Source organism: Zootermopsis nevadensis, unplaced genomic scaffold (assembly GCF_977971745.1).
Source record: "Zootermopsis nevadensis isolate Lab colony 2312 unplaced genomic scaffold, Znev_1.0 Znev_ptg000023l, whole genome shotgun sequence".
Taxonomy (NCBI): domain Eukaryota; kingdom Metazoa; phylum Arthropoda; class Insecta; order Blattodea; family Termopsidae; genus Zootermopsis; species Zootermopsis nevadensis.
Window position 1 is genome coordinate 1,635,398 of NW_028259155.1, and position 26,011 is coordinate 1,661,408.

Below are 26,011 nucleotides of genomic sequence, written 5' to 3' on the forward strand. Positions count from 1 at the left end.
TTTCAATGGGATTTCTATAGATAAAAGTATGAAAGTTTCATTAACAATAAGTTACTCATTAATAAAATTACATCAAATCTGTATCCCATAGAATGAAAAGTGTTGAGTCCACCTATGTGACAGGCTGAAGTGAGATAATATGTATGAAAAAATAACACTAAAGGCCATACTTTATATTAGAAATTTCATAAGACCAGTTTATAAAACAATAAAGTATTATCTACTGAGATTAAGTTTTCTTTTTTGTTGACAAAGACCAGAGCATAAATAATAATCCTGATTCAGGATAACACTCTACTTAATCAATGTCATTTTGCTTCTCACGTAATAGATTTAAACTTATCAAATTTTGTTGCTGTATGGATTTATAAACTACACACACGAGTATTAAAATATAATGTTTAATCAAATCTGTGAAAATAACTATAGGACCAACATTTAGGATAGAGTATATGTAACTCGCTTCCTTACAGGTTGTTAAAACTATCAATAAAAAGGGATGTTTTGACAGAACAGGACAATTACACTTAAAAAAAACAGCACAACAACATGCTTTAGAAAATAAATTTCTGCCTACTTAAAAATAAATGACTACTTTCATTTATACATTATTATAATGGGGCTACAAGCATGGTACGGGAAAAGTCTAGAAAATAATCAGGATATTTCTTGATGTATTGGAAACCCATACAGTATGAAGACTTGATTCTATTGCCCGTTACAAAATGTCTAAGATACGGGAAGAGGAAAACATGGACGAAATCATATAAAGTCATCCACTCCGCACTCCATTAATGTGACATGGTATTTTTATGTACAGGAACAAAAGGTACTACAATTCAGAGAACTACCATGAAGTATGTCAAGTACAATATTCCAAGGCCATAACTGCCCGAAAAGCATCAAAACTTTATGCCACGATGATGATGGTCCGCCACAATACACATATTCACATTATAATACCCTTCTACTGCACTAGTCAGCCTAGAGAAAACACAGCACATGTACAAAATGAGATGGAACGGGAGACATATTTATTGAACACACATTGATTACAGAAAGTAATTATAGGCATGCTTCACACACTGAAATAGAACTGTCTAATTTCATTATGCTACTTAACAAATAACATTTCCCCATATGAAAATGGATTTACTTGATTTGTCCTGTTCTGTTTCCAAGTAAAAGAAAATAAATTTCTCTGTGACATTTTCACAGGCAATGAAAATGGTCATAAATGAATAATTCCATCTACAACCCAAGCATTCTGAAGAACACGGTAAAAATTTTCCGAAACTAAACAACGCTGCTTAGTCACAATTTATATGGCTGCTTGGATTAATGGATGGGATAAGTGTGTACAAAGACACTTTTCCCTCGCCTCCTTCGTAATTAAATCTTGAACACACGTTCCACATCTATTAACCACTATCACTCCATCATATTATAAGATAAATAAAAATACTTAAAACACTACTGTTTGAAAATGTCTGAATTCAATTTCCAGCGAAACCCTAATATAGTGTGTATGTTCATATTTCCATGAACATAAAAAGGAAATAAATCTAATCTTTCTTACTACTAAACATTTTTACACATACTGCACATCAGTATGAAGGTACTGGAGCAAGCAATGAAAGCAGACTCTTCGATAAAGCCAGGTAAAATGGCAAAATTCCCTGTCATTTCTCTTCAGAGGGGATTTGAGAGTAGAAGTTTAGCTCCATACTCAAATCCTTCCTCCTACATTCTGTGGTAATACATCCAATTTTTACCTAGATTCTGCTGTAAAGGGGAGGTGATGTATGAATAAGAAGTCTAGACTTATAGACGGTTGTCTTCCAGGTTGTAGCACCGTGCAGTCTGGTAGAATTTTAGCTGTGTTCCAGAGGCCCTTGCTGCCATCATCACAGTCCCGATGATGAAGACAGCAAGGACCTCTGAAACGTCGGTAAACTTCTACCAGACTACACGGGGTTACGATCCAGAAGAGAGCCATCTTTGGACTCACCACAGTGAGAATCTCAAATCCTACATAACTTTCTGTTAAGTTAAGTTATACCCCTCTAGAGGAAGGGACCTCTTATCTGTCTTCTTAAACTTTAAAATTAATATTTTTGTATGGAATTTAGCATTTCCTATGGCCATTAAGATCATCTACACCATGACGATTATGGTGGGATTACGAAGGCCAGTTAAATTAGAACCAAATGTTTTGCCCTCAATCAATTTACGAGATAAAGGATGCTGTGGGCAGCAACTGTTGAGCACTTGCATTTGGATCTGAAGTAATTTCACACCAATTCCAAAGTTTTGTCCCCGTCTTAAACTCGGATATCCTCTTAACTGCGTGCCAGTGGAATACGCATCTTATAGTTAGGAATGAAACGGAAGAAGTGTGAAAAAATGTGTTCAAATTCTGAGGTATATGGGCAGAAGGAACAGAGAAGAGTGATTTGGAGGTACAGAGGAGAGAGATAATAATGGAAATAAAAGAGATGTGGAGGAAAGTGGTACTGAAGTCTGGGGAAGAGAGAAAACAAGAAGTAAAGGTGGCAGGTGCTAGCAAACAAATATGTACTGACTGGCAAACAGCGTAGCGACACATTTCCATAATTATTTAAACAGATTTTCACAGACGATTCAGTTTCGTGACTTTAACTCCTGACATATAAGTGAATAAAATACTTAAGGGTCAATAATCCTGCCAAGACACACCCTACACTATCATAAGTTTTGCAGATATTCTGATGTTGGTAATGGTGAAACGCCACTCCACACAAACTTATAACAGAATGTCAAATGTCATTTTAATAGTTTAATTTGTCATGATCTTCTCCACATACTTTGGAAAATATTTATTCCCCCACTTAGCCCTACATACAGACTGTTAAGACTGCCGACCAGTTCCACGGCCAGCCCTTCAAATGAAGACATGAGGTCTCTGACACTGAAAAAAAATTTTAGTGCTCTATTACACCGCCTCCTTCAGTCTTGTTTGAAAAACTACTGTCATCACCAGCAACACAGAGTTCCAGTGTAGTTTCCTTGGTAGGCAGTACCTCTTCAACTGCGGAAACACTAGATACGTTTACACCAGAGGGAGAAGAAAATGCAGACACTGAAGGTCCTGAGGTTGATTCTTCAAGGTCCTTCTCACCCTCTCCGTATTCATTTCCGTGACATCCTGACGTAACCCAGTCACCAGTACTCATTGCCAGGGGATCCTCCAATGATGAATCATGACTAGGCAAGCCGCTAGCCAACGACAGCAGCGCATCCAGTCCCATACTTTCATCCACATTATTCAGTTCCATTTTCACCTATTAAGGAACATAATACATAAAATAAAATCCAGTGATCAATCAAACCCCCTCAACAATATCAATACATAAATTTGGAAACAGAAGGGAAATTAATTTATTGATTTCTTACCTGAGGAAACCACAGTGAATTCCGATCAATACGCAGTCATTTTTAAGAAACTTGAAAGACTGCTACAGATACGTCACACAAAACAGGATTCGAAGACAATGCTTTCTACGATAATACCAGGATACACATTAAGAACTAATAAAGTCATTCTTACATTTGGTTCATACTGTACTATACATTCTACTGTATTAGTACTTCATACAGCATTTTTATTTGTTTTGTTGTACTTTAAGACAATTCACTCATATGGATCAAGGCGATATTTTCGTTTTACTCACACGAGACAAATCTACTTCCTCCTCCGTAACGCGGTTGCCGTCGTCCTGGTCATGTTCTTGCTCGTGTTCCTGCACCGTGCAATTCTTGCATATATAATCCTCATCTTCATTTACATCGTCCTTATCGAGACCGACGCAATGCAAATGAAACCACTTGTCACAGCCTCCGTCACACTGGACCCAGTCCACTTCATGTCCTGAAAAACGAGGAAAGCATATTTAGAGTTCGAGGATGCCATGTAAAAATATCCTCTCACAAAAGTATAAACAAATTACATCTAACAATTAACCACATTAATTAAATTAGTTCATCATCACCATCTTGTCAGCTGTAAGGTCATAAACATAGCAATTTTATATTATTTAACAATGAAATGGTGTGTTTACACTCACTCATTCAAACACAATACGTAACCTAATCATGATATACTCAATTCAACAAACCTGGCACGAAAGAGTCCAAAATTAAGGTTAGAATGCATGTGAAGGAGTTTCCTGTTATGAAGCTGTATGCAATGACCACCCACATTACCATACAAACTCCCATGGAGGTTACATTTACACAACATGAATTACAGTAACCCCGTTTAAAATACAAGAACCTTTCATATTCCATTACCTGTTGGTCTGAGGCAGGTGGGCGCAGCACAGTCTTCGTCATCATCTGTGGACTCCTGTTTGGTTTTTTTCACGCGAGGACAAGATTTTTTCTTGTCTAATGTTTCAACTCTTCTCTTCATCTGAAAACAAGCATTTTTTTTTTTGGCATTAAACAATACAATACTTATTACATATTGTGCTTCAAATACAGGGTACTGTTCTGTAACGTGTTTTACGTCTAGATTCGGGTGAACAGTACCTTACGTACTTTCTTCACAGACTCCTTCTGTTCTTTCAATTTCTTCTTATCCTTCCATTTTTTATTCCTTTCCTCAAATTCTTTTCCTATTTTAACCTTAAGTTTCTTACTCCCACTCGCAAACTCTATTTCTTCCTGCGTACGTTTCTTGGCTTTCCGTCTGTCCTTCAGTTTCTGTTTCTCCATTTTACTCTGTAATATTTCATGCTCCAGCTCCTGTAACAGCAAAGTCACATTCTACAACACTTATTAAGATACGCAGCTGTACCTCACGTTTGTCCAAAATTCTCAAAAATAAGTAAGATGTTAATTTATACTTCACTGGTATGACCGCAGATGAATCCAAGGCAGCAAGATATTCACTAATAAGAACAAAATAAAAAATGTGTACAAGAAGCTAATAATACATAAGAATAAGTAAGTGTCCCCCCTCACAATACATGTACACACCAGAGGGGCACTGCATCTTTCAGTTGAAGGATTATCTATTCAAACATTACTGATCCTTCACAATCAATACACTACTAAATAACATGACACCTACTTCAAAATCTGGGAACTTCTCTTCTTGACGAGGTTTAGTGGCTTGAAGGATTCTCCAAATATGTTGCGTTTCATCAAGAGAAACTTCCAAGAGATCACCTTCCATCATCAGTTCTTCAAGCTGAGCTCGGGCCATTTCACTGAGAGCCAAAACTGGTTGTGCCAGTTGTCGTGGCACTAACGGAGTCTTGCGAATATGTTTCTTGCAGCCTCCTAATCCCAGTCTTGAAGCTGTGAATTGCAGAAATTTCTTCTCAGCATCGGTTTTCTTCCGTAAGAACTACACGCATGAAATTTTATCCAGCAAAGAAAAATGACAACTGTATATAAAATCAAGCAAATACAAAGTTGCTCAGAACTCCAAATCAACAATGTTGTAAGTGGAATGAATCTAAATGGTAAAAATAAAGTAATGTCATTGCTAAATTGGATAATTTTCACAGAGACAACTGTGATCGTCTGTTAAGAATTATGTCTGAATCAAATAAACTGGAATCTACAAAACTCAGATACAAATTTTATGAATTTTTCAGTTTAAAACATATACCTGAGGAATAAGCATGTTCTGAATTACTGTAAGGATTACTGCATTCTTCATAATGTGAATCATCATCTTCGTCTGTTCTCAGATTAGCCGATGTCAACACGGAATCATCATCATCTTCATCATCAACATCGTCGTCATCATCTTGAGGAAATGAGCTATGAGGCTGATCATTCGCTTGATCCAATGTTTCATGCAAACAGTCAACAGCAGCTTCTGTTTCAACGCCACTTGATTCTCCCTTGAGATACAAAAATCAAATAAGCATTCAATAAGACAGAAATAGAAGTATATTACACTGAAATCCTGTTACATAATGACATATAATTTAAAAAATAAAAAAATGTGTATCACAGATAATACTTAATAGCATGTTTCTTCTAACATAACCAAACTCCAAGTTTCGACATGGGTACAAATAATATGTTAATTTCCACTGTTTAGCAGGACACTTGTAAACAAAACTAAAAACTAAAACATTTATCTATATTGAGCTGGATACTTCAAAACGCAAGAACTATTTTAAAATATAAGTTCATTTTGTTGTACGATACACGAATAACTGCATTTTATTAAACCTCTTATGAGAAACAGGATATGAAGACAACCACCTCCTAGGACGATGCGTCATGTAGCCTCGTAGAAACACGCAGACGTTTCAAAGGCGCCTGCCGCCTCTGAAACACGTGAATTTTTACAAAACTACACGCCACAACATCCCGTAAGACAGTCTTATTCATAATGTCCACTGTGAGAACCTGAAATCTTGCTGAAACAGGATATGATAGCAACTCACCAGATGCGGCGGACTCGACTGCGATCCCAGAGAATCTTCGCTCTGCACACCACTGAGAGATGAAATGGCCTGCACACGGCGATGCAGCTCAGGATTGCTGGCAGCTTTCTTTAATTCACTGCTGATAATTTTCTCAGTCTTCTCGCGCGCAACGGCCTCCACCAGTTTTTGTGACAAGACAGAGAGCTTCGCAAGAGCAGACGCAAGTTCTTCCGTAGCAAGAGCTTGACGAGCGCGATCCTACACGAGAGAAAACTCGTCTCTGATTATTAACCTTCACGCTTTATTTCAAAATACTGTACCTTCAATTTATTCAGCATAAAAGGGCAAACTTTTGTATCTCACAATAACAGATTAATCACAGCTGCTGCACCTCTAGAAGCATAACAATGATTAAAACCAGTTCTTGGCATAAGACCATGCTTTTCACTGTTGTTTACTCGATTATAAATGCATCAACTACTGAGGTTGTACAACATCAAATGACACAGTACAATGAATACATATGATGAATGATAAAGAATCTGATTGGAAGTAGTAATGGGCCACTTTAAGTTTTAATCTGATATTTTCATGGAGGAAATGAGAAAGAACACAAAATTCTTTTTCACTAGTCAGTCCCTGAGCAGAATTCATAACAAGTTCTCAGTAGATGAGAATCAGACATTACCAAAATGGGGAATCCTCCAGTAAATTTACCCGGTTCTTATTTCCTGAAAAACAAGCATACCTGCCAATTCATTGCCCGCTCTGTGAGACACTGAAGAGCTTCGCCCTCAGGGATACGAACTGGAAGTTTCTGAAGAGATACAAGAAGAGAAAGAATTGTTTCGAGACGAGGTCGACGAGACCTCAAGCAGCACGGGCAAAGGAACTTCAGCTCTCTGGATGCGGCGGCAACTAACTGCTGTGCCGGAGTCTGCTGCTTATTTTTGTTGCTGGTGCTCTTTGGAAGGGGAACACATGTGGCTGCAACACAACATAATATTAGCTTAACGTCATGACATCTTAAAGCCTACAGCCATTCAAAACTTCAGGTAATGCATTCTCAAAAAGGACAATTCTGGGGGAAAAAAACTCCTATGAGGCAATGGTAAATGATGGGCATCTCGTAGGCAGAAAGCAATATTTACATTATCATTCAATGATTACTGAAATTTCCAATGTTTCTGTGGTTTAATCAGCCACCACGCATGTTTATATGGATCTCTCAAGGACTAACCAGATTCACTACCAAACAAACCCCTTGTAGACGTCTAGTTTTACATCCGATGGCAAATTCTAAAAGAATTTAAACAAAATGGAATAATCATATACCTACCATGGAACCAGTCTTTACACAATTCACACTGCAACATAAATCCCGAAACCCCGCGACGACATACACAATACTTGGCTTCTCCTGTATCATTAACTCTCTTCTTTAGATTTTCTAAACGCAGAGCACGCATTGCAACCATCTCCTGTTCCTCTGCCCCCTGAAAGTGTATTTTATGACTGTTAGCTCCTATAACGCTGCAAAATACCTACCACAAGTACCACATCTATCATAACAGTCCAAACTCATGTTCTGGAGGTTACACCTTTTAACTGTTAAGAAAATGTCAGTATGTTCACATAAAAATAACAATAAGGGAAGTTCTTGGGAGGGAGAAAATAAGCTTACACAGGCTTATGTGTACACGACTTGAAGGTTATGTGGCGACTAACAGAGGTAAAATCTCCTAGGGAAGCCAGCAGCACCAACTCAGAAAACAAGTCCGACGTTTCAGGGATTCTTCGAGTCTCCAAAATGTCATTCCGTAATAATGGGGACAGAGAATCCCCTGTTCCGAGCTGACACAGATGGTCACCTGAGAGGATTTTATCACAGGCTAAAGTGTGGTTGTATACACTATTATAATTCAGGAAACTTTAACAATTGAGCTGTTGCGAAGACGAGAGGAAAAAGTAGGAGTTTATGGATGAGAAAACACTACTGGTAACAGTAAAGATGCAAATATAAACATTTATTTTAAACATATCTAAAACTACCTACTGAATATATGGGCATTCAAATCTTAATAAGCTGAAATTAACATAAAGAGTTTTATAAAGTACCTTCTTCACACTTTCCCCAAAAATACACGGAAAACAAATTATAAATATTAGAAAGCAGGGTTAGCCAACATCTGGTAGAAGCGAACACACACGTACATAAAAACATTTATGTTTACTATGTGCCATATTAAATGAATTGGAAATAAATATGATTGGTTAAATGGATGTCTTCTGGGCTGTTGCACAGTGTAGACTGGTAGAAGTTTACAAACATTTCAGAGGTTCCTGCTCCATCCATTCATCATAGTCGCTGCCATAAAAACCTCAAATCTCACAAGTTAGATTAAGGTCATGTGTCACAAAATTATATTACTGAAACAAATCTAATTCAAGTGTTACTGACCTTGAAAGCTGCAACCACAGCAGCAGGATCTACATCTCCATCCAACTTAACATCACAAACAACTGGAGCAATCAAAAGAGCTGAATTATCTTCACGGAAACGACGTTTCTTTTGTTTCAAAGCCGACACACCCACTTCAACCCTTGGAGACAATGCCTACAGAAGACATTGAATGAAATCATGACCTTAATAGTTTCCCACGAAGTAAAGAAAATTTATAAATTGTGCATATACTGTGCTTTTCATAAAACACAAAGAACAAAGCGAACAATTAACACGATATTAAGGTGACATATATACAACTTTGCTAATAAAACAAGAGTGATTGGGCAAAGAACACACACGGCAGTTGTAAATCTCTAATTCATACACGATCACATAAATCGAATGCTGATACAGCACTTCATTACAAAAATTATGTAACTACTTACTTCCATTAGTGTGTAATGCGAATTTTTCCTAAGGAAGGTACGAGCTGTTCGATCTTTCCATGTTTTGGCACCACTCAGTTGTGATTCCAGTTGTGGAAGGAGTTCCAGACGAACAGGAATATTTCGCCCTTTGTTAACAAGTAACTCCAGCGCATCCATGTACGGAAAATTTTCAGCCCTCTAAACAAACAATAAAAGGAAAAATCATTTACAGATAGGATCCCCAATGTACTGTGCTGTCTGAAAATTAAAAGGCAGAGAAAGCATGTGTATGATGAGCACAGCGCACATAGTCTGACCAGGAGAAAAGTGTTTTCGCATTTTCTTATAAAACAGTTTAACGTGAAATGTGAAAGAAAAAAAAACTTCCAGAAAACAAAACTGCATATATTGGATACTTTCACTGTACAATAAAGTCTGCAAAAACAGCAAACAACCAAAGAGAATTATGTACAAATGGTAACATCTCCAACGCTAGAGACACGTGAACCAAGACGTAACTGCGTTTTTTGCACATACAGAACCATACCTGAACTGTTTCTACTTTTGAGGACCATTCTTTTCCTTTCTTGAGGGCATCTTTTAAAGTTCCAATATTTGGTAGAAAAGCTGGAATTGCCTCTGCTTCCTTCAAGATTGTTTCTATAGTGCAGATCGTTTGCCGGGATCTATGGAGCAAAAGAAACCAAAATGTTAGTTGAGAAAACCAAGGAAATATGGTAGAATGGCCCTACATAAATACTTTCCAACAGTAATGTCATGTTCATCGTCCTGATGATCAAAGATGGATGGCGCTACAACTGAGAAAATAGCCAGCCGTCTTGATACTTATCACCATGAGTGAATGCAAGCCTGTAGGTTATATTTATACAGCACCAGAAACCAGATAAATCCAGACAAGCTTTAGATGTTAATGAACTTATTTTAATAACGTGTCTGAATTAGTAACTTAGTTCTGATATAGCTTGCATCAATACATTCTAAATCACATGCCATCTAAGTGTTTTAAATATGAATAAATTCAGGTATTTTATCAGACTCAGGGGCTCACTCACAATCGCATCGCTAACGAACGTCTGAGCGACTAAAACTATAAGAGGTCGTAGTCTTTAAAATACCAGACAATCCTGTTCATAAATCTAAAAAAAAGTTATAAAAATAAATCAAACATGGAACATAAGTCACCATATCTAACTCATCTGGTATACGTAACGACAGTCAACAACTAATAACTTACTTTGCTTGTAAGCAGACTTTGGCCTTTTCTTCCCACTTTTCCACCTGTGTCAGAAGATCCTGAAGCTCAGCCATCGATTTCTCTACTATTGCGTGCGGAGGCAAACTTACACCGACATTCAGCAGCTTTCTGAGTGACTCCAAAGTAACCTGCTCCGAATCTTCCTGCAAATCTCTCACGTCTTCTAGCCACTTCATCTGGGCCAAGGTCTAAAAAAAACATAACGTGACAAACACACAAAGTTCTGTGCTATTTAACTCACATTACATTTACGGCAACAAAGAGAGACAGAAAATTTTCCATCAAACACACGACAAATATATTTTATGTAACACATATAATCTACGAGGTTAAACGACGCCGCTTCCGACCAACATCAACTGCTGCTATTGATCTCGAAATATTACTCAAAATTCTTTGCTTTTTCTGGGATGCCAAAAAGATACTCTCTGAATTGGTCATGTTTTTTATACAGCGGGAACATGGCAGAATGGGATTTGGGAGATGTGACTGTGGGGTAGTAAAACTGTGAAAAGACACAAATACAAAAGCAGCAAAGGAGAACTGTCGGCATTACACAAAGAATGATTACGATCCAACTCAAAAACTTTTACAGAAAACATTTCTTTTTTTGCAGTACTGTGCTTATAAAAACTGGAACTATTTTCAACTCGCCCTACATCCGAAGGCGACAACAAAACAGAATGTACATTACCTGCTTCAGCTTCGGAATTTCTGACAGTTCAATATCCAATACAACGCCGTTCTCTATACATTTATCCACCAATTGCGACTCTGGCATTTCTTGGCCTAAAAGTTCAGCTGCTTCCGTCTGAAAATCTTTAACTCTGTCGAGTAACTCCTTCACTCCTTCACCTTCCCTTATCGTGCATGGTAAACTTTCTATTTGTTCATAAAATAATGACAGCTCTTCGACTGTCAGTTTGTACTTTGCTTCTATGGTCTGCCGTGTTCTGTAAAAGAAGAGGATGATGTGAAAACTGTAAATGTAGAATAAATGCTCTTCACATATTTTCACACTGAATGAAGAGAAATTACCGTGTCCGAACTTTCTTGCAGGAAAGTTGCTGGGCAACACTTGCACACTTCTCGGCTTCCGTGACGACTTGCATTAATGCCTGCAGCAACTCTGATTCAGGAAACTTCTTTTGCTCTGCTTCTTGCAACAATGATTTAACCTCTGTAAGGTCTGAGAAACAGATTAACTATTAGAAATCATATCTTGTTTACTTTAAGTATTTTACAGGAAGTTCTTCTCAAACATTTTTTATAAATTTTAAATAAAAATATTTAATCATGTAGTATTATCTGATATCATGATAATGTAATAACGGTGATGATTCTAATCCTCTGACACTTATTTCAGATTCTCTTATACAATTATTTACCACAAAAGGTGCATGTATGAAAAAATACAGTGATCGTATGGGCATGTGAAGTCATATAATATTAAGATTAGCATTAATATTATAAATAACATTTATAATCGTCACATAAATTATTAATAATTCCCAACATATATTTTAATCAGTGGTTGCAGAAACAATGTTAAGTCACATATTTTAAAATATAGTTACTGGCTGAAATGCATTTTAAGAAAGTAGTTGCACACTGTGCGTAGAAATCATGTACGTCTCATTAGACTCTGCTGTGGTTTTGTTGTTTTTTTTAACCCAGGGAGTCCTGGCTGAAAACAGTAACAACATGTCACTGACTCATTCCATTTCCTGTTCTCAGTGAACCGGCAGACGTTGCAAGCATGACAGCTCAAGCACGCCACATCCTCCGTCTATTCCCCAGCACATGCCATAAAATTATGACTTCATATCACTCCGTAATTCACAATATATAAAATACTCTTACCTAGTTTTTTCGGAGAATTTAAATCCAATGCATTTTTTACAGTTGATACCCAATTATCAAAGGACTCTGCCCGTAGCTTCAACTTATGTAACATGACAGGCAACTCGTCTAATGTATACCGATACCTGTAACAAGAGGAACACTACATAAAAGATACCATTTCTGAATTCAAGTGTAAGTACAGCATGTACCAGGCCATGTCAGTGCTCAGGGAATTAGTTACTGGTTTCTGACTACAAGAAGAACAGGTTCATGGCCCCGGCAATCCATGTTGCATCTATGGTGGACAAACACACACACACAGCAACCCAGAGTCCGTTTCGCCCAGCACGCTCATCACAAACCGAACCCCAAAGCACTAACCTTAGTGTATGCTTGTCTGGCGGACAGGAGCACAGGCTTGAATAATGCCTAAGACAAACCAAATGTTCTGCATTGCAACTACATGTTACTGCAGACAAAAAACAAGTAGTCTTGCACACTTCACATTGCCTCTCGTCATCAGGTAACAATTCAAACGCTTCCCTTTCGGCTTCGGTCACACCCTGAAATTCAACAGAACATAAACGTCACCGGTAATTTCAGTTTTGAAAATCATGTGTCTGTTAACCCTTTAGAAATAATGGTAAACATACATACCACGTGTTTTAACATTTGGTATCAAACTGACACAAACAAAGGTGGGTGGCACAGATACACACAGTTACAAATTACGTCAGCTTCATGCTTTAAATAACTTATTTTATACACTAACTCTCCGGAACAGATTGGCTCACTCAGCATGTGACAGTAGACGCACAGAAGCATATAAAAATCAGCCTCTGTCATTTATGTTGGTCATTCTGCACTTCGGTCATGGAGTCTATTTATGGGATTCATATGATTCTCAGAATGAACAGTGATCATTTCTCTTTACAACAACAACAACCAGATGATCACTGTAACAGATATGTGATGTTTATTCTTTTGCAGCAGGAATTGAATGAATTGAATTCTTGTTTATTTATCAAATACTTTTAATAATGTTAAATGAAACATGCAGAAAATGCTTCAAATGCCTTGTCAATCATTAAACAGGGACCACCAACCATTTTGTTCAAACACAGTTCAATCTTCTATTCAACAGAAAATATCCACCTACACTTAAAATACTTCAAGACATCCACCCCCCAAAGAAAGCTAAATGAACAGAGACTAAAGATGGCTGTCTTCTGGGTTGTAGCGCCGTGTAGTCTGGTAGAAGTTTACCATTTCAGAGGCCCTTGCTACTGATGCTGATGGAGGCAGCAAGGACCTTCGAAACGTCGGTAAGCTTCTACCAGACTACACGGTGCAACAACCCAGACGACAGCAATCTTCAGACTCGCCGCCATGAAAACCTCAAATCTTACAAACAGAGTTAATAAGTTAAGAAAATCTTACCCATTCAAGAAGTGACTTTCTCATTTTCTTTTCACTGTCCACCATTTGCAACATATCTTGATATGTTGCAGCCGCTACAGTAAGATCTAAAGCATCTGGTTCCAAAGACATTTTGCAAACGAGTTCATCATGAGCAAAAACGCAAAACCGACGTAACATGGAATAGTGGCTGATGCATTCACGCCCCATTTTTAACTGTAATAAATTCAAATAAACTGTATGTAGATAGCTAACTTAACTACTAGACATTAGATAATTTGAAAAACAATAGAAAATTATAAAACAAATGGAAACCACTCATAGTAAAATCAAAGAGAAAAACAATAATTTAAGACAAAATATGATTCACCAACTAACCAAGTTACATATGAGACAACCATGATGAAACGATAATAAATAAGATACTATTATAATTAATGTTGTTTTATGCTTTCTGCTTCATCAGCACAGCATTCTCATATATTTAGTGGCACAGCGCACTTGCTTATGAAACTACAATCTGGAAATGCAGCAAATATCAAAAGAGCAGCATCCGTTGTGAGTTGGCACCATCTGTAAGTTTCTAATTTAAATGTGATTCTTATGGCCAACATTATTCCATCTGATAAACATTTTACAGGTTAATTAATAGGTCCCATTATGAAAAAGTAAATTTTTACCTATATCGAAAAGAGCTTACTCACCCAGTCGGCTGGCGCAAAGTTGACAGCTTCAGCAAAATTGTATCCTTGGTTGAAACCAGCATGATATGCCCTTGGGAAAGTTACTACGAATTCTCCGGCATGTTGATCTGTCCTACAAACTGGTACACCTGCGTTAAACAACGTAATCACACATCTCCATCTATAATTTCCGAGGAGTGGATGGTCGGATCACCACCATCTGGGTTCTGTCCTTTACCAAAAAGTATCAGTTTCCATATACAAATATGAAAGGTTTTCTCCGACTAGCAGTAGAGCCATCTGGTGTACGGTTCTTTCTGCGTATGCAAGGAGAGCAAACCCTGAAGCAGTGCAGTGCACGTATGATGAAGAGAAAAGTTGCGGGGATTACAAAGAATATGAATGTAAAGAAAGAACCGCAACCAGCGTGGAGGCTCGTCATCTACAAACAAAACTGTGTCAAACTGCAGTCAAGAAAAAATTTGTTGTCTCTCACAGCATTGTTCAATATGAGAATAAATCAAAACTTCTATTTCAATATCTCAGGCATCCAATTTTAAAATTTATATTAACTTCATTTTACCTCCTTGCATAAGTATATTTGGATTCATAATTGTAACCAGTTGATGCAGTAAATCAGGCTGTGACTGGAAGAGTTCAGGTGCCGCCATTTTCATCGAGGACTCAAATGCCTCTGCCTTGTTACCAGGCACACCATACCACGTCTTTGGCTCACCCCTTAAATAAAACATATTTCACATTAATAACAGGTATCTCCAATCATAATCAACACAATCATCGCATTTTGTAAGCATGTAACTGCTGTTACTGGTTCTGTTCCTACAATCAATACAGAGTGGCTAACAGAACGTACGTTACTAACACTACCACTTACAGTCCCAAGCTTATTATCAATCCCCACGTTTCAAAACAACCTACCAGTGAAGATAGTTTATGGAGTAGCTCCAGTGATCTTCATTGTGCCAACAGAAAGTCGCAAAGCACATACCAACATACATCCATGGAACCTTCATCCCAGATATATCTGCATTAATATGACCCAGAACTGAACCTTCAAGGACAGGAAGATTGTTTAAATTCCAACCAGAATTTGCATATTCCTGAAACGAATATTGTTAAGTTATTGCTTCACAATGAACGAAATTCTTGTAACAAAATCAACAAAAATATAGCAAAGACACGACACTTTGCACACAGAACGATGGATGGAGAGACAGACATGGACAACCACGATTATGTTCGTAAAAGTGGAGGAATAAGAAGTAATGCACCTTTCGGAAGAGATTTTTGATGGCTGGCTGCTGTCGAAAATATATTTATGAGCATCAAATTGTAGGCACAATGCGAATGGGACATGTGGACATTTATATTATTTATTTATTTATTTAGTGTTCTGTCTGATGACAGGTCCATATGAACAGGATCCTTCCATCCTTTTCTCGGACTGGGACCTGTTCATATACGTTCTTGGCAGATGATCCAGAAGTGGTTTGCCATTGCCTTCTTCTGTGTGTGAATGGAGTAATTGTTGGGATGCCACGGAGGAAAACTCCGTGTTGCCTAGACCACGGCCTTGCCCAACACAAGTTATAAATTCGGGCACCGCCGGGAATCGAACCCGAGACCCCAGAATTACGAGGCCAGCGTTCTAACCGCTAGACCACCGTGGACATACAGCAAATAATGTCCGTAACTTGCTTGCAAAAAAATAACTCTAATAAATGGTCAGTTTTGAGTACAAGACTCATTTATTCTCAGTTGTTTTCTTACCTCCACAACAACCACTTCAAAAAAGGATAAATTATGCCCAAATGGCATTACCTCTTTAAACCACACTGCTTGCTGATACACATTTAGGAAGTTAGGAGACAGACTTAAAATTGTGTAATTAAATTATGTTATAATGATATCAATAATATTGTAAGTGCCTATTAGAACGAACATTTTTTTTAATTTAAAAATTCTCATTATATAAGGTTATATTACATAACCCTACTTCACTTATGATATTATTTTCTTAACTATGACAAACAATTTGAAAGAAATATAGAATGTAACTAAAATACGTGTACATACTTGGTCAACAGGATGCAGATCTGGGGTTGACTTGGTAGGGAAACCGGATCCGTGATCCATAGTATGTAGATCTGCTCCATATTCTACCGTAACATCTTCATCAATAGAAGAAACAATTCGCCAAAACTCCCTTTCTACGAGCGGCGTGGGAACCAACTGTAAATACAATTGTGATGCAAGAATAGAACACAGCAAATACTCTTATTTATGATCACTCTATAAAGCAAATTGTATGGAGTCGCATGCATGCCCACAGATGGGAAAAATCTCTGTATCAGAATTTCTGTCCAAACGATTCCTCCCTTCACAGAGTTTATCATAACAGATTGTCTTCGTATGCTGTGGGACATAACACAGCTTATGGAAAACAATTTTTTCTGAATTTTATAAACTCTCTTTACACTGTTATCAAGGTAGCTCTGTACTTTCAAATTAAAAAAAAACAGTCTTCAATGTTTATAATTAAATAAACATTCAAAAACATTATTAACCATCACATATGAAATATATGATATGAAGCCTTGGTGGGAACCCAATAAAATCTTCTCGGCGATCAGCTGCGTCAACCGGTTAATTGAAGAAACTGACGATTCAGGGACCACCTCTGTCATCATCATGGTTCTGATGTATCACATATGAACTGTATGTACTTTTGACTGCTTGTATCTACTACAGAATTTGCACCAGAACACGTAAATTATAATGAAAAAACAAACACCACTGACAAAGACCACATAGAGAAGTCCCATGGACTGACCCCTTCCACATCTCCCTCAAACTGTTACACTCACCTAATCCAAAGTACTCTGCTGTTCTTTCTGTCAGCCATCTAGCAGTTGCTCAAAGAAATCTTGGTAGAGATGAACTTCGCTAGTAACAAACACTTTGGGCTGACAGATGTAGGCTTAAGGGGAATATAACAGTAGGCACAAAGGGGAAATCTTCCAATTCCTGTCACCACCACCACCCATCCCCGAGACTTCCTTCTGTGGCCCCAGCATTAAACGAACAATTACAGTCATAATAAAAACAAATTCCGCTGCCATTACTGAATAATGTATCAGGCATGAGAAGGCAATATCAACTCACATGAACGGGCATGTTAAAGTAGTCAGATTTGAACTGATCTGCCATTTCTCCAAACTGCTGTAATGTGTATTCCCGCTGTGCTTGCTCGAAACCGAAAGCTTCCATCGGTTTGCTCACCTCCTCAGCGACGCATTTAGGGCACCTCCAATCACCTATTACATTTTAAAGGACATGAACTGTATGAAAACACTAAATAAAAACTCCAGGTATAAAGACAGGTTTCCAGCTCCAGCTAAGGAGTTAAGAAACTGTTTGCAGTTCAAACAAAACCTGAAAGAAATTCACTCAGTTAACAAAAATTACAAGCTTGTAATGGAGATGGCCAGCAGATCAAACAGTTGCACTTTAGCGGAACCTGCAGTGGCCGACAGATGAATTACAAGGGTTAAGAAATATGCACCTTTTTTTTGATTATGTATTTCCAAAATTAACATCTCATTAACTGATGCTGAGTCTGTAGTAGAACCAGAACCATGGTGGCTTGTTTAACTAAAATATTTCATTAATATTACACCACTGTTTTTCTTTAAAGATAATAAGTCATTGCATATTCTTATATAAACTTACACACATTCTTAAAGAATTTAAAACTCCGTACCTTTAGGAATTTCCAGAAGTGGAGGCATGAGACAGAACGTATGGTAACTGTCGTCACAGCCGTCGCATAACAACATCGACTCTTCAACGTCCCCCCGTCCACAGTTGTGACACACGTACTTGGCAAGCTAGAACAGAGCACCACAAAATGTGTCCATGTGCGCGTATGTCCATTGTGCGTGAAGGGCTCAATAACACTCACCCACAATGACATTACACTTAAAATATATATTAAAAATTATTACGTGTGTTTCGTTTCTTACTTACTAAACAGCAATGTCATTTGTTTCTCAGTTTCACGTTCACTGACATTGATAGATTCACAGCACCAGCTAAAATGTGACATTGGCAAGTTCGGAAGGATAACAAAGGACATGGCCACAGTCACAGTCTACTGGCACGTAATCTCTCAAAAATGCTATGAACAAAAGTGCACCTTCCCTGCAGGTAAAAGTGACCAGAATATGAAGCCAGACTCTCACCTCAGCACCGATTTGAGGACAGAAATGCATGTGTTTCAATTCAATATCAGATTTATTGCATGGTGTGTAAGGACAGGGTTCACCCAATTCTGCATACAGCCATTAAACCATCTTGCTCAAAACGCTGTGGCTGCTAGTCACAATCCCTGACGGTGGACAGGGTCCAGCAAGATCGGTTGCTTAGAATTTGAAACCAATGCACAGACAAAACTTCCAAAATCCAATCAGCACAAGAGAATGATGTAATATTCCCCCCAAGATACCCCAGATAAAATATGTGAAGCATCAAATGTCACTTCACAACACTCGTATCCCCTATTCCTAGGTATAACTGCAGAACTTAAGTATGAAAATTAAAAACTGTACTAGTAAATGGTCTCCGAGCTGCAAACCTGGTACTGCCATAATGTGAGGCAGGAATGCCAATTGCAACACCCAAATATTCTCATTTTACAGAGGTGGAATGACGATGTCGCTGTTCTGGGTTTCAAAAGTATGCATCTGTCAAGCACCGGTATCTTACCCGAGTCCACGAAGCATCAAAACCCAGAACAACATTTAGTCTCAATGCTCTTTGACAGACTTCATGAACATACAAAATCATTCTTCATCAGCAAAACACACAGACTTACAGGATCAAACTCGTAGTTAACCTTCTTTCCTCTTGTTTTATTTTTTGGTTTCTCTTCTTTCCGTGTCTGATACCCAGCCATCTTTGGACCAGCTCCATAAAACTGAAGCCTCCTCAGTTCCTTATTCTCATTTGTATCAGAGTTATCTTGTCCAATCTAGAAGTTCAATAAATTACGTAAGTCCTACCACACTCGAAGCAATAACATTCATGGTATCAAAGCCATAATGCGAACAAAACACGTGTTCCAACCACGACTTAAAAAACTTCAAACAGCTGACATATTTTCTTGCAAGTATTCCCAAACATATACGTTACAACTCATCACATACAAATAATATTCTACAGAGACGCCGGCAAATGCAGTAAATTAGCAGACGCCATAGTTGATATAATCTTCACATATCAAAGCGATAAAAATGTGTAATTTAAAATATCATATATACAAACCCAGAATGGTTTTGTTTACTGATATTAAACTTCGAAGGTAATATTCCAAGATACTGCAAATATTTCAAAACGCTCAAAAGCCATTACCAAAGTATCAGAGTCAGAAGCGTCACCAGGGGCATATCGTTTAGACCTCCTGCTGTATTTTTCTTGTGGTGGTTTGATTGCTTGACGTGATGGAATACCGTGAGGTTTGTAATCCTGATCTCGCTTTTCATTTTCATTCTGATCTGGTTCCATCTTCTGTTGAAAACAACCGAATAACATTAAGAACAACCAAATTATACATTATTATGTTATGTTACAAAACAGTCATCAACTCTTCCCCCCCCCCCCCTTCAACACTTAAGCCTTCTTGCCCCAATAAAAAGAAGTTAAAAATGCACAGTTGACTCTCAATTATCTGCACATAGATTATCCAGGTTGCTAATTAACAAATTCAGTGCCAAAACTGGGATTTTACATTTGAAGGATGTGATTTAATATTGCTATTGCACAGATGAGACCAATTCTTTACAACATGTGCTTTAAGCTTCTGAATTCAATCACCACGTGCCAATATTACAAGCATCCCGTGAACATCTTTCATGAGAAATTACATTAAAGTACTCAAACTAGAAGAAGGTACTAAAAAATGAAACTCAGGTCCTTACAATCTGCCCAACAAGTTTCCCCTGCTGGAACACATCAAAGGGGTAAAGTATCCGGTCATAATGATTTTTCAATAGCGTTCCTAAACCCTTTCCATGAGGGAAGCCCATTCTCGCAGCAACTTTCGTCCATTTCCTTTCCTTTGTTGCAATTTCTACACCACCTGCATAGCAAAATAAAAATCAGAATTACATCTTATTCTTGGCTTACAGGTTTAAGCTGCCAACACACAGAATCATTACTGAAGACGTTCACAGACGCCCAGAAGCAAAGAACCAAGAGTGACGGTTCCCTAGCCAACACAAATGACTGTTAAAACACAGCGGACTGATGGACATCAGGAAAAACATAAGTTCAACCTGAAAATCAACCTTATCTCAATAATAAACCACTAATATAAAAATACTGTCCCGCGCCTTAGCCGCGCGGTCTGAGGCATCATGCTTCGGACCGGTGATACGGAATGCGTGCTGGTTCGAGTCTCAGGGAAAGAAATTTCTCATGAGATTTTCGACCAGTGTATGTGACCGGTTCTAACCCAGCATCGTGAGGTAATTGGGGAGTTACAATGGGTAGCGTAATTCGATCGTGGAAACTAGCAATGGCTGGAAGTTCATCGTGCTGACCACACGTCACCCTATATCTGGTTGGATGATCGTTCACCTCTGCTTAGGCATGTGAACGTGAGGCCAGCAGCCAGCTAGTCGGCTTTGGCTCTCAGAGGGCTGTTATGCCATGAATTAAAATATAAAAATACTGCGTTTTACAGATCCACATAAAATACATTTCTTTCTTGCCTTGAGTAAAAGGAGTGTTACAGGAACAACAAACATATAAGATAATATGCTCAAAAAAATTCATGAAAACCTGAAAGTCTGGCCTGACCAAGGCCAGGTACCGTGCTACCAGCTGACCTCTCTCTCAGTCCTGCCATTTTAAACAATATACAAATGTTTTGTGGTATTACACGGTATACAAATGAATAGAAACTGACTGATCGATCTTCAAGCACCATCTAACAACAGATTATGTACTCAAAGTGCATTTTTAAATAGACTTTTTTGCTTCTCGTACGTGTTGCTATTCATCAGAATCGGATATGGCACTCTGAATTAAGCATCAGTGAATTAAAAAACTCAGATATGGAACAGTAGTGAGTGTGTTAACATTTTATACAAGTGGAAATTAAATGTGACTAATGTAAACACAATTTGAATATACAGCCACCCAGCTGACTTCCTCTTGTGAGATAACTAAAAATCTGCTGCCATATATCAGAACATAAATTCACGTGTATTTCAATAAACTGAATACGTACCTTCTTCTTGGATTAACCTGTGCAATGTGTAAAGATCTAAGGCTTTTCGTTCCACCATTGGAATCTTCAATGAAGATCCCTGCAGTTCCCAAAATTTTGCTATCTGATCTAAAAAATTTAGCTTTATCCGTGTTTTTGCCTGTAAGAAACAGTGTCAAAGTTACAGCAATTTTAAAATTAAAAAAATTCTTCACCAAAATATAGTTGAAAACAAGAAAGTTGATCAGGAAAGTTAATCTATTTCCAGTATGACAAAGTCTGAAGAGGAAGCTTAAAAAACATTTGCATGCCATCCTAGTTAACACATAACACACCAAAATCATCCAGCATTCCACTTATACCAATGATTCATAACCACTCAAGTAACGTGTTCACACGACACACGAATTTAACGGCTCATACACTTTTCAAAATTAATTTCCCACAAACCTTATGTATGTGTTTGTGTACTTTGTAACTAAAGCAACCCCATGCATACATTTGGGTGACCCTCATGTAAAGATCTGAGCAATAAGTAACAGTGTGTTGGTGTGCATTCTGAGCATTTCCCGAAAGTTAAATATCTCACATCAATGCATGCTGGGGTGTGAGAATACATTTTAAATACAAGTCAAGATCAATATGCCAGTCAAAACTTACAAAACTAAACCTTACTTAATCAACACAACAGCAGGTTTAATACTTCACACACAAAAAAATAAGCCTGAAAAATAACCCACGCTTAATTTGATAAAACTGTACAGCATCAAAATTCATCAAATTCTATTCAGCCACCCTCGAGTTGTAACATGCATACATATGGATACAAAGACATAGTGAAACTTCAAGATTACTGTCTTCTGGGTTGTTGCGCTGTGTAGTCTGGCAGAAGTTTACCAACATTTCAGAGGTCCTTGCTCCCATATGAAAACCATGAAAACCTCAAATCCTACATAGTGAAGCTTATAGGATCATTTCTGCAACTTTTAGCTGCAAAGGCACTTTAAAAAATTGCACTGTAGGATAAAAACTGGCTTCAAATTATGCAGCATAATTTAAACTAAAATACTCGAGTCATGAGTTCAGAACAAAAGAAGGAAGATACATTTGAACAGCACGCATAAAAAATGCAGCACACCGACACTGAACAGGTCCACAACTGACTGAAGAGGAGTAACAAGGCAAATAGCCTATGGTGGCAAATCCAACCAACACATGATAAAATTCATACTCAATGGACAATCACACACAAACGCCACCAACATTTTCCCCATAATATAATAAATATCAACCACTTTTGTAACCTGCTACTGTCATGTCATGACAAGTATACCGTAACAGGACATACCTCCAATTCATTTAGTCGCTGAATCCTTGGCGTGAATTTAAATTTGTCAACGTCAACAGCAAAAGGAGGTTGCCAATCCTGTAATCAACGCAAGATATTAAAACATTAATAAAGTTATACAGAATATGAGTCAAGTGGGACCATATGTATTATTGGGCTGTGTGTTTTATGTATTAAATTCTTCTTTCTCAGACATTTCCAATTTTTGTGAGTCACCTAAAGACCAAGCATCTCTATCTGTCTTCCCATATTCCTCCTCACCTTCTTCATTCCTAACCTGCTCATCTCATCTTCATCTTGGTCTTCTGTGTGTGCCTTCTACTTTCATGTTCAAAACCTTCTATGCTGTAATGACACTTCAATTATAATTTTTAGACTTTATCTCCTTCCTCTAGCACCGGCTACTTTACACTCCCTGCTGCCAGGGTCATTTTCCTTTGGATAACTTGCACATATGGTTACTGCCACATGCACTGATTACCACAACACAATCTGCTATGCGCACCAGACGTTTTACCTACTACTTACCCACTATGGTCAAATCATGACATCAGACAAGTCATCACCAGTTTACTTCATGCAATTTCCTAACCATGTTAGGTTAGTTTACAATATCTCAGTTTGATTTAGATGTTTTCAGCCCAGCTAATAATGTCAAATATGGTAGGCACGATGTGACGGACTACCTCATTAAATCTTCTGATATTTTCAAACAAACTTCCCATCATATACTTCCATCTACATTTCCTCAAAATAGAGTATAAATGCATTAACATGCAAGGCATTTTGTCCCTCCCCTCATACTGTCACTAAAGTTGAACATTTAGTATCGCAGACACAGCAGCTGGCCACCGTATCTTATCCTGAGCCAAATGAGTGCAGTCCACGCCCTCATAACCTAGCTCTTAAAATTAGCCTTATTCTTAACCTTCCACAATCACTTACTGTGTGGTTTTTAGACAAAGATTCTATATGCATAATTAAACTCTCCAATGCATGCTACATGTCCTGTTCATCCCACCCTTCTTGATTTGGTCATCTAATAATATCTTGTGAAAAGCACTAATTAAGTGCTTTGTTCTGCAATACCCTCAGTCAGTCTCCTTCTCTTAAGCTGAATTTTCACACCCCAAACAAACCAAAAATATAAAAATAGTTTTTTAATATTTTAATATCTACGTTTTCTGGTGTGAAATGGATAAAAGACAAAGTCAACTCCTTCATTTACACGCTTCATATTTAGGATAATAACTAGACCTCTTATACATATACTGCTGCTTCATGTTTTCATTAGCATGTCTTAAACATTAGTATGTAGGCCTACACGTTTGTCTCAATTTTTATATACTGGGGATTTATAAGTATAAACAGTTAACTATACAGGATTTCTATCTCACAAGAACTATGCTAACTGATTCCATGGCACAGAGTCCTCCTTGAGAAGCTACAGAAGTAATAATGGCAAAAAATTAGACATCAGGTAGATGAAGTCCTTCACATAAATAACTTACAAAGACTTTCCTCACACTCACAGTCTATGGTGCAGGATATTCTTTGAAAAGTCGATTGTATACTAGCTTTGTCAAAGAACAGCCCACTTTCTTTATTGAAACCAAAGGTTCATCACCATTTCACAAAAGCCTGCCACCAGACTCTACCCAGAGCCATTTATAAAGGCTTATAATATATAAACATATGTAACCTGGAAGAAAAATAGCTTTCTTGTCTGTTTTTACATTATTTCATATACCTTTGGATTATAAGAAAGGTGAACTTATCTAAGGGTACATTTAAATGGCTGGGAGCATTAATAGGCAGCCATTTTGAAAGAGCAGTATTGCACGTTACTACTTCGAGGACCTTTAAAATATCGCATTCAACTTCATTTCTGTTTACGGTCAAACAACATCAAAATGCTAAAAATATATATAAAATACGGCAAATACACTGACCGGTGGTGGTTTTATTTTGCATATGCCAGATTTTTCTGCAACTGGACGAATTTTCCGTATGTATCCTAAAGGATCTTGAAATTCTTCACTTGTCGGTTCAAATACAGGAGCTTCTGGAGGTATCGTAAATTCAAAATCTCGTGATGGCCCTTTCGACTTGTCACTGGAAGGGCTCTTAAAAGTGCCACTCGCCTTATCTCCTCTGGACACCATTGTGTCTATGACTTCAATGTGTCATAATATATTTACAAAACAAATCCTTTCAGATGTAATATTCATTTCACTTGATTCGCTGTCTAACCCTCTTCGCTAACCCCAACCAGCGTCATGTGGTCTGGTACCAGCAACAGCGTCGCTTATGCACCTTCATTTCCATGAACAAAACCACTCACAATCACGTATATACCACTAAACACTCAACCACCATACGACAATGTTGAGATCCACACCACTACTCTCTCTCTCATCTCTTCTTTGACATAAACAGCAATTGGGTGAAACCGAAACGACAATCAGAATGGCCAACATTACATAGTTAGTATAGACATGGCTTTCTGCGTAAGAAAATGTAAATCCGTCCTATACCATACTGTTAAGCTTCTCAGAGCATTGTTTAAAACACACATAATACCAACAATACAATGGTATATATTACTATACCAAGTATTTAATCCATACAACAAGGTGTAAGGGGTCCGAAGCAGTCTGAAAAATAAGAAATGTTTTAATTATTCTTGCATTCAAGCCACCATTCTCCAAAACTCTAACTTCAGAATACTGCACTATCACCGGGATTGTAATGATCATTTCCCGCTCTTCCCCTATGTCTATGACATAGGAAGCCCCAGCTTGGATGTACTAATATAGCCCTGTTTCCTGCTTA

At 37.8% G+C, this 26,011-nt stretch overlaps 1 protein-coding gene across 2 annotated transcripts; it reads right to left on the bottom strand.

Moving 5' to 3' along the window:
• Positions 1–1,012: 1,012 nt before the first annotated feature.
• Kdm5 (Lysine demethylase 5) lies at positions 1,013–25,716 on the bottom strand. 2 transcript variants are annotated; one of them, XM_022074627.2, is made up of 30 exons: positions 25,129–25,716; positions 23,177–23,254; positions 21,850–21,988; positions 20,534–20,694; positions 19,968–20,123; positions 19,432–19,587; positions 18,319–18,445; positions 17,721–17,872; positions 16,632–16,787; positions 15,474–15,655; positions 15,118–15,272; positions 14,556–14,683; positions 13,873–14,067; positions 12,814–12,995; positions 12,451–12,575; positions 11,626–11,776; positions 11,282–11,540; positions 10,567–10,775; positions 9,859–9,997; positions 9,330–9,509; positions 8,899–9,054; positions 7,777–7,933; positions 7,186–7,424; positions 6,456–6,695; positions 5,663–5,900; positions 5,117–5,346; positions 4,582–4,788; positions 4,333–4,453; positions 3,714–3,910; positions 1,013–3,323 (listed from the first exon to the last, which is right to left on the bottom strand). In XM_022074627.2, exons 1-30 carry the CDS (start codon positions 25,339–25,341, stop codon positions 2,964–2,966), a joined length of 5,388 nt encoding a protein of 1,795 aa, XP_021930319.2. In that variant the 5' UTR covers positions 25,342–25,716; the 3' UTR covers positions 1,013–2,963. The 2 variants fall into 2 exon arrangements, with proteins under 2 accessions (XP_021930319.2, XP_021930318.2); XM_022074626.2 differs by having other exon boundaries at positions 4,573–4,788; positions 25,129–25,704.
• Positions 25,717–26,011: the final 295 nt, after the last annotated feature.

Bases quoted from the DNA above. Each gene is read 5' to 3' on its own strand.
- Kdm5 (XM_022074626.2), bottom strand. From the start codon at position 25,341: ATGGTGTCCAGAGGAGATAAGGCGAGTGGCACTTTTAAGAGCCCTTCC. The intron at 14,684-15,117 runs GTAAAATGAAGT...TGTTTAACGCAG, and splicing joins AAATATACTTATGCAAGGAG to GTGTACCAGTTTGTAGGACA. The intron at 7,934-8,898 runs GTCAGTAACACT...ATACACTTTCAG, and splicing joins CTGTGGTTGCAGCTTTCAAG to GGGGCAGAGGAACAGGAGAT.